Raw genomic sequence first — 18,991 nt, 5'->3', positions numbered from 1 at the left:
GGGATTCCCGAGAGGGGGGGTGGAAGAGAATCCCACCGGATGGATCAAAAAAATATGACACTTGGCAATGGTAATATGACAACGACCGCGGAATGCATATGCGTCAAGATATGCAAGAACCGACATGGCCTGCGGATCCACCAGGCCAAAATGAAGTGTGAGGAGAAGGGGTTGGCATCACAGTGCGCAGGAAGCACACCTGGTGAGACGAAGGAGGAACCAGGCCGGAGTCACCCCACAGTGCCCGGAGCCTCCAGGTGATGCAGGCCCCTGAAGCTCACAAGTCATCAGAACATCGTCGGGTGCAGTGTGTCATGGTTCTGGGTCAGTTCGACCCAGCTTTTTGGAGTTGTTATGTTTTGGTTTTGAATGATGGGTTTTTCCTGTATACTGGTGGTGGTGATGATTATGATGGTGATAGATTATTATTTGAGTTCCATGTATCTGTTTATTTGTGTTTAGGATTTGTGTTCTCATGTTTTGTGTGGGTTTAGTTTCATGTGTCATTTTCTGTCTGTCTCTCAGTGTCGAGTCTGCGTCTTTGTGTTGTGTTCTTGTTTCCTGTTTTATTGTGAAGGTCTGCGTCTCATGTGAGTGTGTTCAGTTTTACCTCTGTCTGTCTTGTTGATTACGCCCAGCTGGGTTCCCCAGCTGTGTGTAATCTCCCTGTGTTTCTCTGTGTATTTAAGTCGCGTCTTCTGTCTTTGTAGTTGCTGGTCCGTCTGTGTATCCACCCTGCTTCATCTGTGTGTTCTCCCTGCTGTTATCTTCATGTACCATCGTCTCCCTTCCTTCATGTTCAGGTTCGTGTTCTTGTTCGGGCTCAGTAGTTTAGTTATCCCAGTATAGTTTAGTTCTCCGTTTACCATTTTGTCCATCTATACTTTTGTGTTTAATAAACCACCCTTGTTGTTTTTTTTTTTTTATAAAGTTATAGACTTGTCCAATCCAGTGGACTACATGCGCCCGAGCACTCAGCATGAAATACTGTGAACTTACTGTAAAAATGAATTACCTTGTGTTCTATTGTAAATATACAAACACTTGTTTTGCTTGTATTCCTTGAAAAACATCTCAGCAATTTTTTGGAACTTTCAACTCATATAATATAACTCATAAATCTTACATCTCAATATGGCAAACTATCTCCAACAAGAGAAACATTTTTGAGTCTACACAGTTCTATAACATTGCAGGACAGTATTACCAAGCCCTCATTAGAATGCTGGAATAAAACACAAACTGACTTCTTAGTCTCTGCATCTCCAAACACTTCTATGTCCGTCACATCTAGGCTGTGTGAAAGTTTGCAAAGCATCCAGGGCACAATGGCACACAGCAAACCTGACCTCACGGGCTACTTTGGTGACTGCTCTCAGCTTCATGGGTTGTGAAGCAGACAGTTAACTACCTGAGAGAAAATTACAGCAGATAACTAATTACAGGCTATTACTTTTGTCTCGGTTATTGCGTTGATGGAGTGAATGATGTATGCTGGGTAATGGCACAGCTAGCGATTGGGTGACTTTATTGTACCGGTTTTATAAACTGTTCTACAAGCCTTTTCATATTTGGAAATCCATTTACATTTTTAACCTGTCGTTCATTCTGCTACAGCTGTAACATATCTTTTCCAACTCCTCTGAATACATGCAGTCATTTTACCATCTGCTTTGGATAATCTCGCTCTTACGTATTAAATAAAATAAAATAAAAAAGAACTTTTTTATTAGGCAAAAATTTTCGGTGCTGTTAAAGAATACACGGCGACTCACTTTTTTTTTTTGAGAAAGTGTTGTTTCATATTAGATGAGCGGCAGTGACGTCACCGTACTCGATCGTACCACAGGTAAGTAAGAATCTGAATCTGTAGATTTTTCTATATTATTTTTCTAATTTAAAATGCAAAAAATACTGAAAAAGTGAGCTCACAAAGTTGCTTTTAGCAGTTCTATGGGTTAAGATGAGCAATTTCGTGGAACAGCGAATGACTTGACATTTAAGTGCATATATCTTGCCACGCCACATCATCATAATCATTAAATAGCAGACCGATCATCTATGCTGCAAATGCAAATGAAATACAAATGGACAGTAAACTGGGTTTATCTAAATCGTTACACTACACCAACCCTTTACAGTTCACAAAGGGTTTAATGTATATATTCATTTTTACATTTAATTAGTATACTCTACTACTTGTTGTATTTAAAACAAGAAAAACTTGCATCAACACAAATAAAATCCTCTCCACCTGTCTATGGTAGCCAGTCCTCAAAATATCTCCCAATGTGGCAACACAGATAAAGAGAACACTGGCGTATAAGGTGCTTCTAAATTCTGAATGATTTTTTTTTCTCAACAGGTTCTTCATCAATCAGCCTATTATTGCTTCCTACATCTGCTTTTTGAAAAACTCCTAAAGGCACATTTAAGAGCCACGTCAGTCTGTTTGTATCTGTTCTTACTGCTGTCCTTATTGGTCCGTCTCTCTGTTTCTATCCGCATTTTTGTCTCTTTAACTCTTCATCTTTTTTGTTTTTGTCAGTGTGCTGGTTAACCTATAATTTGCCTTTTGTCTGTCTGCTGCCTTTTCTGTGTGTAATAATTTTTGTTTCAACATGACACGCCCCAAATTCAGGGCCTGTACATCTTGCCAGACTCCCAATCAGGTAAGCAGAAGAACCTGCTGTGTCTGCTTCGGAAGTCTGTCCACCAAAAAAAAGCTAAAAGAAAAAGTAGAATCATTGGCTAGCCAGTGGGGGCAGTTGTCCTCAAAAACAGAAATGTTGGACAGATAATTGATTCTGCCCGTATTGCAGTAAGTAAAAATTCTTTTGTTTCATATATTATCATTAAGCTGTTATAAGATGTTGCTGGCACATTAACACAGCTCATCATATGTGCTTTTGAGAACATGCAACAATAATTTAGCTACTATTTTTTTTTTCCAAATCTCTTTATTTGGTTTTCCAGTTTTCTTTTCCATAAAGATGACAAAGATATAACTGATTACATATATACAGTAAAAATTGAACAGAATAAAATACAAACAACAAAAGAAAGCTGGACAGAGAAGGTTATTTATCGGACTACCAATGAGGCTCAGTGATCGTTTATATCTGTGCTGTATTGAAGAGATCTATAGAAGGTTGCCAGGTTGAATGGAATTCTTCCAACCTCCCCCTAAGTAGAAGTTTAATTCTTTCCAGCTGCAAATGTCTCATTACATCTTGTATTAACGCTGATGTGGTAGGAGGCACTTTTTGTTTCCAGTTTAGTAAAATTAAACGGCGTGCTAGCAGCGTCACAAAAGCGTCACTCCGAAGCACGTAAAACCCCCGAAGCATGTACAAACTCCAAAACACGTAAAAACTCAGAAGCATGTAAAACCTCCAAAACACGTACAAAAGACAACAGAAGTGCTCCAGAATGCTCGGCGCAGTGTTGCGCTTTTGTGACCTAGTGGCTACACAAGCCGGGAAGTACCAACAACCGGATTTGGTGTGTGGTAGTAACAGGTAAATAAACATTTAGTTTTTAATTATTTGAATATATACACTGTAAAAAAAAATCCTAATATAAAAGTATTTTACTGTGTATTTTACAGTTTTGTTCTGTTCACTGTAATACATTTTTTGCACGCAGGAATGAATTTTGTTCACTCAAATTTAGCTTTTCTTCGCTCAAAATAAATTTCTCCTCAAAATACAGCACTTGCACCTGCAAACTTTTTTTACGTGCGCTCAGAATAGTGGCACAAAAATAACGCCATAGTTCCTGTGCTCCTGCGAGTGTAACTACCGCCCCTCCCCCCTCTTCCCAGCGCAAAGCACAAGGCTCGCATGTGGAGTGAAGCGGGAAAAAAAGTGCTTTCATATTTTTTCATGTTTATTTTTAATTGTGTTGTGATTTGCCGTGTTTTGTGTTGTTTCACTTTAAATTTGTTTAAAAAAAAGCTGAAAATTTAATAGTTAAAAGTTGAAATGTAAATAGTGCCAGAGAGAGGGTCAGAGAAAGAAAAAAAAAAACAAACCCACGGCTCCCACTAAGGAATCCGGCTCGTGTCGTTCACTTCAAAGATCCGGCTCTAAGAGCCGTTTCGTTCGCGACCGACACACTATGGGGCAGCCCAGAAGGCATTCTAAATCACAGGCAGCAATGGTGGTGGTGTAAAGTTTTAAAATACCCCGTTTTTCTGTCACCAACTACACTTTTAATAGTGTTTTAGCCGTGAATGTCGTGGCGTAATTTTCACGTCTGGTCAGGTTGTCAACATAGAACATGTTTGCAAAAGTACTCAGATGTTTTCAGAGATGTCACTAGCTCTGCTAACAGTCAGCTGAACAGAGTGTACCAAACTCACAGCCCTGGTGTTCCAGCTTAACTGTTTTTTTTTTTGTTTTGGGGTTTTTTTTGTTTTTGTTTTTGTGTGTGTGTGTGTGTGTGTGGGGGGGGGGCTACGTTAACCGGTTTGTTTACATATTCCACTTTCCGTGTTTCACATGTTGCATTCGCAGATTCTCATTTTCACCAAACGATCGTCTCTTTCCACCTGGTCTTGTGTCTCTGTGCTTCTGTAACATAAAGAACGAGCTGACGTTTTTCTCACGACACCAGCGATCAGCTCAACAGGTCCTCAGTTTACCTGCATGCATCCTCCTCCTCACCTGTCAGCTGTTTAACACCTGCTGCTAATTCAAGAAACACGCCCACGTTACCTGGTGATCGTCACAGTTTTAACTGGGCAGCCGGTGCTCGATACGACGCAATGTCGGCGCATTTTTCTGCACAAGATAAGTAAATATAGTTTTTTCCCCGAGCGCAGAGCTGCTGGAGCTTGTTTCCCTACAGAGCACTTTATAGGCGAACCAGCTTTATCAGCGGCTGATGTCCAATCACCGGCACACAGCTTTGAAAGCTTCCCAAAGTGTGGGGCCCGCCCGCCATTGCAGGGGGCGCGGGATGAAAGCGGGGGGGGGATGCTTGGACACTGCAAGCATAATGGACAGGTTTTTGGGGCGCCCACGCAAATGCAAAGCAGGAGATGAAGTATCGCTGAATATGTTTTCAAACCAACTTCATTCTAAGACAAAGACTAGAAAATATGGTGAAGCATATCTTCCCTTTGGCTTCACCTGCACAAGTGCCAAGGTAGGTCTCCCCTGCATAATTGGTTTTCCCTTCGTCGGGAGCAGCGCTGGGCTCTCCAAATCACGGACAAACAGTATCCCACATTCTTGATTTTTAGTTCACAAACACTTGTTGTAATGACTAACTACTCCTGACATTTTGGAGATGTTAGCTCTTTATACAGTAAAGTCACAGCGGGATACAAATAATATCAGGCTGATCCTGCCACGATTTGTTCCCCCTGTTTAAATCACGGACAAACAGTATCCTACAGTTGTTTATGTTTTTAAACCCATTTTGCACAGAGAGGGATTTTTTGAAAAATGTATTGATAGCAATGTTGAATATTATTACACAGGAAAAAAGCAACTACATGTAAAATAATTACACCATGACGCCTCTGCCTTTCTAAATAGAGGGACCGTAACTGCATGTGTATATGTAAGTGTGTAAAACCTGAAGATAGAGACAAAATAGTGTTAATCTGAGTATCTGCCATTCTGCAATTCATCTCATGTAAACAATAACGTGGCGCACAACGTGACGTGAAAAAAGGCACATACCTTTGACGTTGCGTGACGAACTCTGTATTCCTCATCCACACATAAACGCAAAAAAGGAGTTTTAAAAAATCTTCGTTTTCGGTGATTCGAAACGCCGTTTACGTGTGGACGAAACAGCTGCGTTTTCAAAAATACCCATGTAGGTGCGGACATAGCGTAAAAGAGTTAGTAGTTTATTTTCTTACTACCTGTAATTTATTGCAGATTACTTGTATTTACTTAATTGTTTACTAAATGTTTGAGGTGTGAAATAAACCGCAATGGAGCAAAATATGGGTGTGTGGTTGGAGGATGTTTGTGCGTGAGTGTGCGCGAACATTTTTCTTGTAAAACAAAGGGGGGCCTAGCAAAAAAAGTTTGGGAACCACTGATATAAAAGAAGTTGATCTTTTTTCACGGCCAAATGATAATGAAATCACAAATTCTTCTGTCCTCTGGGAGACAATGAACGCATACTTATGTGGTGCTATAGTTTCATACAGTATAGCGAAAAAGAAAGAATCTTTAAAACAACAAATGGAACTAGAAAAAAAATTAGCAGATTTAGAACACTCCCTCAAAATAAATTTTTCACCTGACGTACTGAAAAAAAACAGAAGCCACTAGATCAGCTCTGAATCAACTTCTGACTGAAAAAAACAGAGGCCAGTATATTCTATGCTAAGCATAGGCTGTTTGAGTTGGCAGATAAACCAGGGCGGTTATTGGCACGTTTGGCTGCTGGGAAACTAGAATCTATAATATCACTAAAAGATGAAAGACGACAGAATCAATATGAAAATAATATAACTTGTTAAATTAATGGAAAATTTTTACAAACAATTATACACATCTGAAAATACAGCCACATTAAGTGATACCCAAATTTTTTTACATAAACTCAATTTACCAACTTTGTCTGAAGGCGATCGAGCTCGTCTGGGTGAACAAATAACACAAGAAGAGGTGCTGACAGCAATTAAATCTCTTCAAGGAGGGAAAGCCCCAGGCCCAGATGGTTTTGGTCCAGACTTCTATAAAGTTTTCCAAGATCAAATAGCTACACCCCTCTTAAATATGCATCTGCACTCTATTAAAAGGGGAAGTCTTCCCAATACACTGTACTCTGCGAACATATCGCTATTTCATAAGAAGGACAAACCAGCTGATCAATGTGCTTCCTATCGCCCAATTAGTTTAATAAATGTTGACAGCAAAATTTTGTCCAAAATATTGTCTAACAGACTAGAGAATTACATACCTAAGCTTATTAAGGCAGATCAGATGGGCTTTATCAAGAATACAGAATCAATTACAAATATGAGAAAATTACTGAATATTACAGAACACTCCAATGTAACCAAAACACAAGGGGACTTGTTGTATCACTTGATGCGGAAAAGGCTTTTGACCGCGTTGAGTGGACTTATATGTTTGCTGTGATGGAGAAATTTGGCTTGGGCAGGGGCTTTATAGACATGATCAGATTGTTATATGTCACCCCAAGAGCATCTGTTGTAGTTAATGGTATTAAATCATCAGAATTCTGTTTACAGAGATCAACAAGACAGGGGGACCCGATTTCCCCATTAATTTTCGCTTTAGTAATTGAACCACTGGCTGAGGCCATTAGAAATAATCAAAGTATATCTGGATACCAAATTCAAGGATTTGAATTCAAAATTTTACTATACGCAGACGATGTTCTGCTGTTTGTCACCAATCCCCAGGATTCTATACCCTCTGTATTATTAACTATAGAAACTTTTGGTTATCTGTCCGGGTATAAGGTTGTTACGACCCGGCTCGAGGCCGCAACATAAAAAAAGGAGACGAATAGCAGAGTGTAGGTAGGAAGAGGTTTTATCTTAAAATGGTATAGGACAGGGGTCTGCAACCTTTTACACCCAAAGAGCCATTTGGACCCGGTTTCCACGCAAAAGAAAACACTGGGAGCCGCAAATACTTTTTGACATCTAAAATGAAGATAACACTGTATATATTGTTTTTTATCTTTATGCTTTGTGTGAACAACTAAGGTGTGTTGCTTATGAAATCCATGAAGTGCTACAGAGAAAATTAAATTATATTTATGTAATCAACACATTTTGAACTCTTAAAGAAATATAACAAAAGCAAAGACACCCAGCTGAACTAAAATGATCCATGTAGCAAACAAAAACTGTTATCAGCCGCCACCCTTATATCTCCTTTGGGCTGTTGGAGCCTTGACCTGACTCTTAAAAAATAATTGGAAAAAAGCACTATGCTGCTGAAAAATGAAAAATAGATATTTGCAAAATTCTGCCTAAATATGTATTTTACCTGGTTAATGCGTGCGGCGGGGCGTGGTTTGCAGCGCCGCTGCAGGGGAGGCGGACGCACCTGAGCGACACCCGCAATCACGCCTCGCTGCCTTTACGTCTGCGCTATCTGTGCTGTGCTGTTGGTGGTGTGTGTCGGGCTGTGAGCTGAAAAGCTACAGCCAGCTGTATGCGTACAGCAACCGTGTGTGAAAAGTGCTCAATAAAGAGATGCTCAACAGCATGCTCATGGAAACATCGTCGGGTCTGCCGTGATGTGTTTACAATGGGACTTCTGCTCCTGAACCTCTGCGCACAGAGTCCGCAAATCGGGGCTGTACGAAGTCAGTTTACGCAGGACTGTAAGCTGTAGTGATGGGTCGTTCGCGAACGAAATGGCTCTTAGAGCCGGATCTTTGAAGTGAACGACGCGATCCGGCTCCTTATCGCGAGCCGTCTCCTTATCGCGAGCCGTCGGTTCTTTTTTTTTTCTTTCTCTCCCCCTCTCTCTCGCCCTTTTTTCCGCTTCACTCTGCATGCGAGCCTTGTGCTTTGCGCTGGGGGAGGGGCGGTAATTACACTCAGTAGCAGAGGAACAGAGCGGGAGGGAGAGAGAGAGAAAGAGAGCCAGGGACAACAACGTCACATTAAAAAGGTATAGTAATCATCCACAACTATTTTCAGTTGCAGATGATAAAGGATTCAGAAAGTTTATTCATGCAGGCCCATATGACAGAGAATATGCATCTCCTTTTTCATATTTTAATTTATATTTAATTGTGTTATGGTTTGCAGTGTTTTGTGTTGTTTCATTTTAAATTTGTTTAAAAGGAAAAGCTGAAAATTTAAATAGTTAAATGTTGAACAGTGACTAGTTGGTTTTTGTATTATATGATTTATTTATTACATTTTATGTGGAGTGACTAAATAAAAGTATATTTACGGTGGCCCCCAGAGACAAAGCAGCACGTACAAACTTCAAAACACGTACAAACCCTGAAGCACGTACATACTCCAAAGCACGTAAAAACTCAGAATCACATAAAAACACCAAAACACATAAAAACTCAGGCTACATCCACACGTACCCGGGTATTTTTGGAAACGGAGATTTCTTAAAAAAATGCCTGTCAGGATGGATATTTTCTAAAACTAAAACGGAGAAAACGCAGCGTCAAAGATGTGCGCCTTTTTTGAAGTCACACTGTGCGCCACATTTTGTTTCGGTGAAATGAATTTCTACAATACTGTTACTGTTAATTGTCCTCTCTGCAGTGTTTAAATGCTTACATATACACACACAGTTACTGTCCCTCCACACATACGACTCGGTTCTGCTTCTATGCCCCATCTTTGTTTACTATTTCCCACCGAGGCTTCTAGACTTCTGGTTGGCCAACATTTCTACACGTTTAGGAATATATCGGCACCTGTTGCTTTGTCATGCTCCTAGCAGCGTTTTCCTTTATTTCTGCATTTACATGTGGATGGGATTATTTTTTAAAAGGAAAACAGAAAATATCTGTTTCAAAAATACCCGTGTACGTGTGGACGTAGCCTCAGAAGCACGTAAAAACTCCAAAACATGTACAAAAGACAACAGAAGTGCTCCAGAATGCTCGGCGCAGTGTTGAGCTTTTGTTACCTAGAGGCTACACAAGCCAGCAAGTACCAACGACCGGTGTGTGGTAGTAAGAGGTAAATGAACTTTTTTTTAAATTATTTGAATATATATGAGTGCTTGTGTATAAATACACAAACAATATACATATGCTTTCAATTGTGTAATTTAAGTGATCTAGGTAGCTCTGTTTTGGAAGTTCAGTTAACGCTAGAAAGGCGTTTTAGAGTTTGTACGTGCTTTTTGGAGTTTGTACGTGTCTCTAGGGGCCACTGTATATATTTATATATAAACATATATAAATAAAACCACTGTTTTTTAAATTAGTAATTCCTTTTGTGCATAATTTTATATTATTTTAATAATAAATTGATTAAAGCAACAAAACACCCTAAAGAGCCGGTTCGGAGCCGAAAGAGCCGGCTCTTTTTAGTGAGCCGAGCCGAAAGAGCCGGCTCTCTAAAAAGAGCCGGAAATCCCATCACTAGTAAGCTGTGATCTGTGAGGCGTGAGCGGTGTTTGTCTTTAACATAGTTCACGGTGGAGAACAGCTGCTGACATAATGTGGATCCGAAGATCCATAATTGGCCTACCTGGGGTTGAAAGTCTCGATAAATGCACGGCGTTTCGGCGGGTATACCGGCTTCCGCGAGTGTGACTCTTATTTTGAGCGATGAAAAAATAATAGAATATAATTTTATTTTTATATTTTAATATCACAATAATCTTCCAATTTAGAACTACGAGTTAAAAAGAACTAACAGAAATAAAATACGCTTCAGCTAAATACTTCTAATTTATTTTCCCAAACCAGGCAGAGCCGCACTTTAAGGACTAAAGAGCCGCATGCAGTTGCCGACCCCTGGTATAGGAGGTTGGCTAAAATGGCTGGTGCCACCAAGGCAAAGACAAGTGAGCTCCCCGGAAGCTTGCCTCAGGTATGGTTTTATCCACACCTGACTAGGTGTGGCCAATTAGCACCAGCTGAACACACTGAGCAGATTAGAGGCTGTAGAGGGACGTAACAAAGGTTAATATGAACAAAACTATTGCTATGCCACTGAGAAATTTGCCTATGACATGCAATATCCCATTTACCTGTTCGGGTTCTGGATTTAAGTACTTGGGAATATACATTTCACCTAATATAAAAACTATATTGAAAAAGAATATAGACATAGTTCATAAAAGCGTCAAAAAAGATCTTTCTAGATGGATGGATTTCCTGGTCTCTTGGATGGGGAGAATAAATTTAATTAAAATGAATGTGTTGCCACGGTTTTTATATCCTTTACAAATTCTCCCGATTACTCTTACCAAAAAAATTGTAAAAGAAATAGAAAAAGATCTGTCAAGGTTTATTTGGAGGGGTAAGAAATCCAGATTAACCCACGTGCTCCCCTTCGGGGCAGCTCTGGACCCCAGGGGTCCCAGAGTACCCCTGGGTCGCATTTCACAGGCCGAGCATCAGGGTTGGCTCCCGCGCCCCGTACACCCACGTTTCCCTCCCTGAATGCCACTCCCGTTTCAATTTTTCTCCTAGTTTCAGGCAGGCTCTTTCATGTTCGTCCATGGGAGGCCGCTGTTAAAAAGAACCCGCAACAAATAAAAAAAACCCCGCAACAAATAAAAAAACCCACAAATAATTTTAAAAACCCCCGCAAATAATTTCAAAAACCCCGCAAAATTTTTTAAAAACCCCGTAACAAATAAAAAAACCCCGCAAATAATTTTAAAAACCCCGACACAAATTTTAAAAAACCCGCAAATGATTTTAAAAACCCCTTAAATAATTTTAAAAACCCCAAAACAAATAAAAAAACCTGCAACAAGTAAAAAAAACCCTCAAATAATTTAAAAACCCCGCAAATGATTTTAAAAACCCCTTAAATAATTTTAAAAACCCCGAAACAAATAAAAAAACCTGCAACAAATTTTAAAAACCCTGCAACAAATAAAAAAAACCCGCAACAAATTTTAAAAACCCCGCAAATAATTTAAAAAACCCCGCAACAAATAAAAAAAACTCGCAAATAATTTTAAAAACCCCGCAACACATAAAAACCCCCCCGCACACAAATAAAAAAAACCCGCAAATAATTTTAAAAACCCGCAAATGATTTAAAAAAACCCGCAAATAATTTTAAAAACCCGCAAATGATTTTAAAAAACCCGCAAATAATTTTAAAAACCCCGCAACAAATAAAAAAACCCCGCAAATAATTTTAAAAACCCCGCAAATGATTTTAAAAACCCCGCAACAAATAAAAAAAACACCGCAACACATTAACCCTTGTGCGGCTGGACCCCCAAAAAAACGGGGGGGGGGGGGTGGTCACGGAGACTCCGGCAGCGAGGACCCAGTTCTCGTCGCGAAACAGGGCTCCGGCTCGGGGTGGGGGCGCATGGGGGTCAGGCGGACCCCCGGCTATAGCAGGTCTCGTCACAGCGTCGGACAAAGGCACCTAATCGGCTGTAACCCTCCATCGATCGCGTAAGTTACGATGGCAAACCTTGGGGTCTGGAGGGACCCCCAAGCGCCACGGCAACAACTCTCAACTTCACATCATCATCATCATCATCATCGTCTCCTTCTCGAGAGTGTTCGCGTAAACCGGCCTCAGTGAGGACCTCGGACTCTCCGTTCCTCCTCGACCTCCTTCCTCCTTCTCCCCCATTCTCCTGCTACTCGCAGGTGAGTGCTTAGCCTTATGGGCCTCGGGTTACGCGTAAACCGGCCTTCGTGAGGACCGGCGGTGCTCTCTACTCTGCGATTACTAAAGAGTCAAAGTGTACCCACGATGGGGTATTTCGCAACCCCAATGCACATTCGTAAGTTACGATGGCAAACACTGGGGTATGGAGGGACCCCCAAGCACCACGGCAACAACTCTCAACTTCACATCATCATCATCTTCTCCTTCTCAGTAGTCTTCGCGTAAACCGGCCTAAGTGAGGACCTCGGACTCTCCCTGCCTCCTAGTCCTCCTTCCTCTTTCTGCTCCGTTCTCCTTCTACTCGCAGGAGAGCGCTTAGCCGGATGGGCCCCAGGTTACGCGTAAACCAGCCTAAGTGAGGACCGTGGACTCTCCCTGCCTCAGCATCCTCCTTTCTCCTTCTCCTCGGTTCTCCTGCGCCTCGCTTTCGGACGCTTAGCTTTGCAGAGGGCAGTGTTCGCGTAAACTGGCCTCCATGAGGACCTCGGACTCCCCCTGGATCCTTGTCCTCCTACCTCCTTCTGCTCTGTTCTCCTGCTCCTGCGAGCACTTAGCTGGATGGGCCCTGGGTTACGCGTAAACCGGCCTAAGCGGGGAACTCAAACTCTCCCTGCCTCCTAGTCCTCCTACCTCCTTCTGTTCCGTTCTCCTGCTCCTCGCAGGCAAGCGCTTAGCCGGGTGGGTCCCGGGTTACGCGTAAACCAACCTTCGCAAGGACTGGGGGTGCTCTCTACTCCGTGGGTACACAGTGACCCCTTAGTAATCGCGATGGGGTATTTCTCAACCCCAATGCACATTCGTAAGTTACGATGGCAAACACTGGGGTCTGGAGGGACCCCGAAACGCGGGAGGAAACAACTCTCAACTTCACATCATCATCATCATCATCATCGTCTCCCTCTCGGCAGTGTTCGCGTAAACGGGCCTAAGTGAGGACCGGGGGTGCTCTCTACTCCGCGATTACTAAGGGGTCAAAGTGTACCCACGATAGGGTATTTCGCATCCCCAATGCACATTCGTAAGTTACGATGGCAAACACTGGGGTCTGGAGGGACCCCGAACCGCTGGAGGAAACAACTCTCAACTTCACATCATCATCATCATCATCATCGTCTCCTTTTCGGCAGTGTTCGCGTAAACGGTCCTCAGTGAGGACCACAACTCTCCCTGCCTCAGCGTCCTCCTTCCTCCTTCTGCTCCGTTCTCCTGCTCCTCGCAGGCGAGCGCTTAGCCGGACGGGCCCCAGGTTACGCGAAAACAGGCCTCCATGAGGACTCCCCGCTGTCTTCTAGTCCTCCTACCTCCTTCTGTTCCTTTCTCCTGCTCCTCGCAGGCTACCGCTTAGCCGGTGGGCCCCGGGTTACGCGTAAACCGTTCTAAGTGAGGACCTCGGACTCTCTCTGATGCCCTGTCCTCTTTCCTCCTTCTGCTCCGTTCTCCTACTCCTCACAGGTGAGCGCTTAGGCGGATGGGCCTGGGTTACGCGTAAATGGGCCTAAGTGAGGACCTCGGGCTCTCCGTTGCTCCCTGTCTTCCTTGCTCCTTCTCCATCGTTCTCCTGCGCCACGCTAGCGTACGCTTAGGTCTGCGGAGGGCGGGTTTCGTGAACACACCCTTCGGTGAGGACCTCGGGTTCTCCGTTGCTCCTCGTCATTCTTGCTCCCTCTACATCCTTGTCATGCTCCTCGCTAGAGTACGCTTAGGTCCGCGGAGGGCAGGTTTCACGAACACCGCCCTCTAGTTGGACCTCGGGCTCTCCGTTGCTCCTCGTCCTTCTCGCTCCCTCTCCTTCGTTCTCATGTGCCTTGCTAGTGAAAGAGCAGCTGCTTGGCCTGCCTATTATGTGAACACCGCCCTCCAGTTGGACTTCAGACACTCCTTGCCTCCTCCTCATCCTTGCTCCCTCTACATCTTTCTCAAGCGCCTCGCTAGCATACGCTTAGCTCTGCGGAGGGCGGGTTTCGCGAACACAGCCCTCCGTTTGGACCTCGGACCTCGCTCTCACGGGCCCCGCTGGCGAGCCCTTAGCTTTGGGGAGGGCGGGTTTCGCGAACACCACCGTCTGTGAGGAACCCAGTACCTCCCACACACGCACACACACACACACAGGAGGCAGTGAGGAGGAGAAGGAGGTTGTTGCTACGCCTGCGTCGCAAAACCAGGGCTCATTGTGTGTGCGCCCGGAGCAGCTACGGGGAAACACATGGGACAACCAACCAGTTTGGGGCCATGGTTTATTCAACGTGTATTTTCAGTTTGGTTTAATTTGCTAATCTGATCTGAAAGACTTTCCTTGAATGTGCCTTAATTTCACCTCTTTTTTCTTTCTCCTTTTCTTAGCTTACTGAAAATGTTGGCGACCAAAGGCCGGATCCAGGGATGTGTGCTGCTTGTGCTACTCGCGTTATGTGGGCAAACTGCTCGCTGTCAACATCGATACAAAGGTAAAGTGCAATCCCAGGGTTGTGTGCTGCTTGTGGTACTTGCTTTATGTGGACAAACTGCTTGCTGTCAACATCGATACAAAAATAACAAAAGAATAGCCTAGTGTAATGTAGTGTTTTATTTTTTATTTTTTTCTAGAATGATTCAAATGTTACCATCATTTCCCCAACCCTGCAGGCTCTGCGACCCGTGAAAAACTGAGACTCCTTCTGGTCGGTAAAACAGGATCGGGAAAGAGTGCGTCCGGAAACACCATCCTGGGGGATGCGAACGCTTTCAAAGAGGACGTTTCGCCCGAGTCTGTCACCGACAGCTGTCTCAGAAAAGAGGCAGAGGGCGACAAACTGGTGGGAGAGGATGTGGTGAAAATCGGCCAGCTGCGGCTGGTCACAGAGTGTTACAAAGGAGATTACTGAGATTCGTTTGTCACAAAAGGCTGATTCTGTCAATACACGCATCCTACGGTGATATTTTTATCATGTATTCACAGCCACCGGAGGCGCTGTACAGCACCTGAAACACGGACAGTTTGTTGATATTGTAATCAAAAATACAGCCCCGGGGGGGGGCGCGTTTTTAAAACGCGCCCCCCCCCGTAAGATTTAAAAATCTTACGTTAAGATCTGAAAGGCCCTGGGGAAGAAGCTGTTTGTGTCATGGACCGGCTGTGTGGCGGGCAGGAAGTGGACCCAAACGCAGACTCACAGGAAAACAGGACTGAACTCAAAATACAGCTTTATTGCTGACAGTAGATAATAGCGATACAAAATAACATGAAACTAAACTGGGAAGTACTAAGGTAACTGACTTACGAGGAAACCAGTCTATTAATTAACGAAAGACCAAGACAGACTTTTAATTCATTTGAAAGCCTGATGCTTAGCCTCGTCCACCCCAGCTGTAAAACTCAGAAACCAGTCTTACTTGTTATCATCTATCGTCCACCTGGGCCTTACACAGAGTTTCTCTCTGATTTCTCAGACTTTTTATCTGATTTAGTGCTCAGCTCAGATAAAATAATTATTGTGGGTGATTTTAACATCCATGTAGATGCTAAAAATGACAGCCTCAACATCGCATTTAATCTGTTATTAGACTCAATTGGCTTCTCTCAAAATGTAAAAGAACCCACCCACCACTTTAATCACACTCTAGATCTTGTTTTAACATATGGCATAGAAACTGGACATTTAACAGTGTTTCCTGAAAACCCTCTGCTGTCTGATCATTTCCTGATAACATTTACATTTACAATAATTGATTACACAGCAGTGGAGAGTAGACTTTATCAAAGTAGATGTCTTTCTGAAAGTGCTGTAACTAAGTTTAAGAATATAATCCACCCACTGTTATCATCTTCAATGCCCTGTACCAACATAGAGCAGAGCAGCTATCTGAACGCTACTCCAACAGAGGTCGATTATCTTGTTAATAATTTTACCTCCTCACTACGTACGACTCTGGATGCTGTAGCTCCTGTGAAAACTAAAGCCTCAAATCCGAAGTACCTGACTCCGTGGTATAATTCTCAAACTCGTAGCCTAAAGCAGATAACTCGTAAGCTGGAGAGGAAATGGCGTGTCACAAATTTAGAGGATCATCATTTAGCCTGGAGAAATAGTTTGCTGCTTTATAAGAAAGCCCTCCGCAAAGCCAGAACATCTTACTATTCGTCACTGATTGAAGAAAATAAGAACAACCCCAGGTTTCTCTTCAGCACTGTAGCCAGGCTGACAAAAAGTCAGAGCTCTACTGAGCCAACAATCCCTTTAACGTTAACTAGTAATGACTTCATGAACTTCTTCACAAATAAAATTTTTATCATTAGAGAAAAAATTACCAATAATCATCCCACAGATGTAATATTATCTACAGCTACTTTTAGTACCATCGGTGTTAAGTTAGACTCTTTTTCTCCAATTGATCTTTCTGAGTTAACTTCAATAATTAATTCCTCCAAACCATCAACGTGTCTTCTAGACCCCATTCCTACAAAACTGCTCAAAGAAGTCCTGCCATTAATTAATTCTTCGATCTTAAATATGATCAACCTCTCTCTAATAATCGGCTATGTACCACAGGCCTTCAAGGTGGCTGTAGTTAAACCTTTACTTAAAAAGCCATCTCTAGACCCAGCTGTCTTAGCTAATTATAGGCCAATCTCCAACCTTCCTTTCATATCAAAAATCCTTGAAAGAGTAGTTGTCAAACAGCTAACAGATCATCTGCAGAGGAATGGCTTATTTGAAGAGTTTCAGTCAGGTTTCAGAGCTCATCACAGCACAGAAACAGCTTTAGTGAAGGTTACAAATGATCTTCTTATGGCCTCTGACAGTGGACTCATCTCTGTGCTTGTCCTGCTAGACCTCAGTGCTGCGTTTGATACTGTTGACCATAATATCCTATTAGAGCGATTAGAACATGCTGTAGGTATTACAGGTACTGCACTGCAGTGGTTTGTATCATATCTATCTAATAGACTCCAATTTGTTCAAGTAAATGGAGAGTCCTCTTCACACACTAAGGTTAAATATGGTGTTCCACAGGGTTCAGTGCTAGGACCAATTCTATTTACATTATACATGCTTCCCTTAGGCAGCATCATTAGAAGACATAGCATAAATTTTCACTGCTATGCAGATGACACGCAGCTCTATCTATCCATGAAGCCAGGTAACACACACCAATTAGTGAAACTGCAGGAATGTCTTAAAGACATAAAGACCTGGATGGCCGCTAACTTTCTGCTTCTTAATTCAGATAAAACTGAGGTTATTGTACTCGGCCCTGAAAATCTTAGAACTATGGTATCTAAGCAGATTCTTACTCTGGATGGCATTACCTCGGCCTCCAGTAACACTGTGAGGAACCTTGGAGTCATTTTTGACCAGGACATGTCCTTCAATGCACATATTAAACAAATATGTAAGACTGCTTTCTTCCATTTGCGCAACATCTCTAAAATTAGAAATATCCTGTCTCAGAGTGATGCTGAAAAACTAGTTCATGCATTTATTACTTCCAGGCTGGACTACTGTAATTCATTATTATCAGGATGTCCTAAAAACTCACTGAAAAGCCTTCAGCTGATCCAAAATGCTGCAGCAAGGGTCCTGACAGGGACTAGAAAGAGAGAGCATATTTCTCCTGTTTGGCTTCCCTTCATTGGCTTCCTGTTAAATCCAGAATTGAATTCAAAATCCTGCTCCTCACATACAAAGTCTTAAATAATCAGGCCCCATCTTATCTTAATGACCTTGTAGTACCATATCACCCCATTAGAGCACTTCGCTCTCGCTCTGCAGGCTTACTTGTTGTTCCTAGAGTATTTAAAAGTAGAATGGGAGGCAGAGCCTTCAGTTTTCAGGCCCCTCTTCTGTGGAACCAGCTTCCAGTTTGGATTCGGGAGACAGACACTATCTCTACTTTCAAGATTAGGCTTAAAACTTTCCTTTTTGCTAAAGCATATAGTTAGGGCTGGACCAGGTGACCCTGAATCCTCCCTTAGTTATGCTGCAATAGACGTAGGCTGCCGGGGATTCCCATGATGCATTGAGTTTTTCCCTTCCACTCACCTTTCTCACTCACTATGTGTAATAGACCTCTCTGCATCGAATCATATCTGTTATTAATCTCTGTCTCTCTTCCACAGCATGTCTTTATCCTGTTTTCCTTCTTCACCCCAACCGGTCGCAGCAGATGGCCGCCCCTCCCTGAGCCTGGTTCTGCCGGAGGTTTCTTCCTGTTAAAAGGGAGTTTTTCCTTCCCACTGTCGCCAAAGTGCTTGCTCATAGGGGGTCATATGATTGTTGGGCTTTTCTCTGTATTTATTATTGTGCTATCTACTGTACAATATAAAGCGCCTTGAGGCGACTTTTGTTGTGATTTGGCGCTATATAAATAAAATTGAATTGAATTGAATTGAATTGAAACACACGGAGGGGCACACAGTCATGAGGGAGAACGCGACACTGACACAGGGAAACACAGGGCTAAAATACACTGGGAAGTAACGAGGGGAATGAGACACAGAAGGGGAGCGCAGCTGGGAAAAATCAGAACTGACGAGACGAGGGAGCAAAGTAGAATACACTCACAAGAGACATGGACCTTCAAAGTAAAACAGGAAGTAGCAGATGCAAACTAGACTAGGGGAGACAGAGCAACTAAGAAACACAGAACAAGGAGACACAGAGGGCAGTTATTAAATACTCAGAGAACTAAAGAGAA

General features: G+C 42.7%; 1 protein-coding gene across 4 annotated transcripts; it reads left to right on the top strand.

Moving 5' to 3' along the window:
- Window positions 1–68: 68 nt before the first annotated feature.
- LOC102078693 (GTPase IMAP family member 5) lies at window positions 69–15,696 on the top strand. Of its 4 annotated transcripts, none has more exons than XM_019346637.2 (4): window positions 69–2,672; window positions 10,414–10,537; window positions 14,657–14,760; window positions 14,939–15,692. In XM_019346637.2, exons 2-4 carry the CDS (start codon window positions 10,446–10,448, stop codon window positions 15,175–15,177), a joined length of 435 nt encoding a protein of 144 aa, XP_019202182.1. In that variant the 5' UTR covers window positions 69–2,672; window positions 10,414–10,445; the 3' UTR covers window positions 15,178–15,692. The 4 variants fall into 4 exon arrangements, with proteins under 4 accessions (XP_019202182.1, XP_025755500.1, XP_025755501.1 ...); XM_025899715.1 differs by lacking the exon at window positions 69–2,672 and adding an exon at window positions 3,080–3,521 and having other exon boundaries at window positions 14,900–15,696; XM_025899716.1 differs by lacking the exon at window positions 69–2,672 and adding an exon at window positions 3,080–3,521 and having other exon boundaries at window positions 14,939–15,694.
- The last annotated feature ends 3,295 nt before the right edge of the window (window positions 15,697–18,991 follow it).

Source organism: Oreochromis niloticus, linkage group LG17 (assembly GCF_001858045.2).
Source record: "Oreochromis niloticus isolate F11D_XX linkage group LG17, O_niloticus_UMD_NMBU, whole genome shotgun sequence".
Taxonomy (NCBI): domain Eukaryota; kingdom Metazoa; phylum Chordata; class Actinopteri; order Cichliformes; family Cichlidae; genus Oreochromis; species Oreochromis niloticus.
The sequence above is the reverse complement of the archived record's forward strand: the minus strand, read 5'-3'. Positions and strand labels throughout refer to the sequence as shown.

What these genes read in the sequence shown, in the direction of transcription:
- LOC102078693 (XM_019346637.2), top strand. Translation starts at nt 10,446, where the DNA reads ATGCAGTTGCCGACCCCTGGTATAGGAGGTTGGCTAAAATGGCTGGTG. An exon ending in TCCCCGGAAGCTTGCCTCAG is followed by an intron (nt 10,538 to 14,656) that starts GTATGGTTTTAT and finishes TCCTTTTCTTAG; the next exon opens with CTTACTGAAAATGTTGGCGA. An exon ending in CTGTCAACATCGATACAAAG is followed by an intron (nt 14,761 to 14,938) that starts GTAAAGTGCAAT and finishes CCAACCCTGCAG; the next exon opens with GCTCTGCGACCCGTGAAAAA.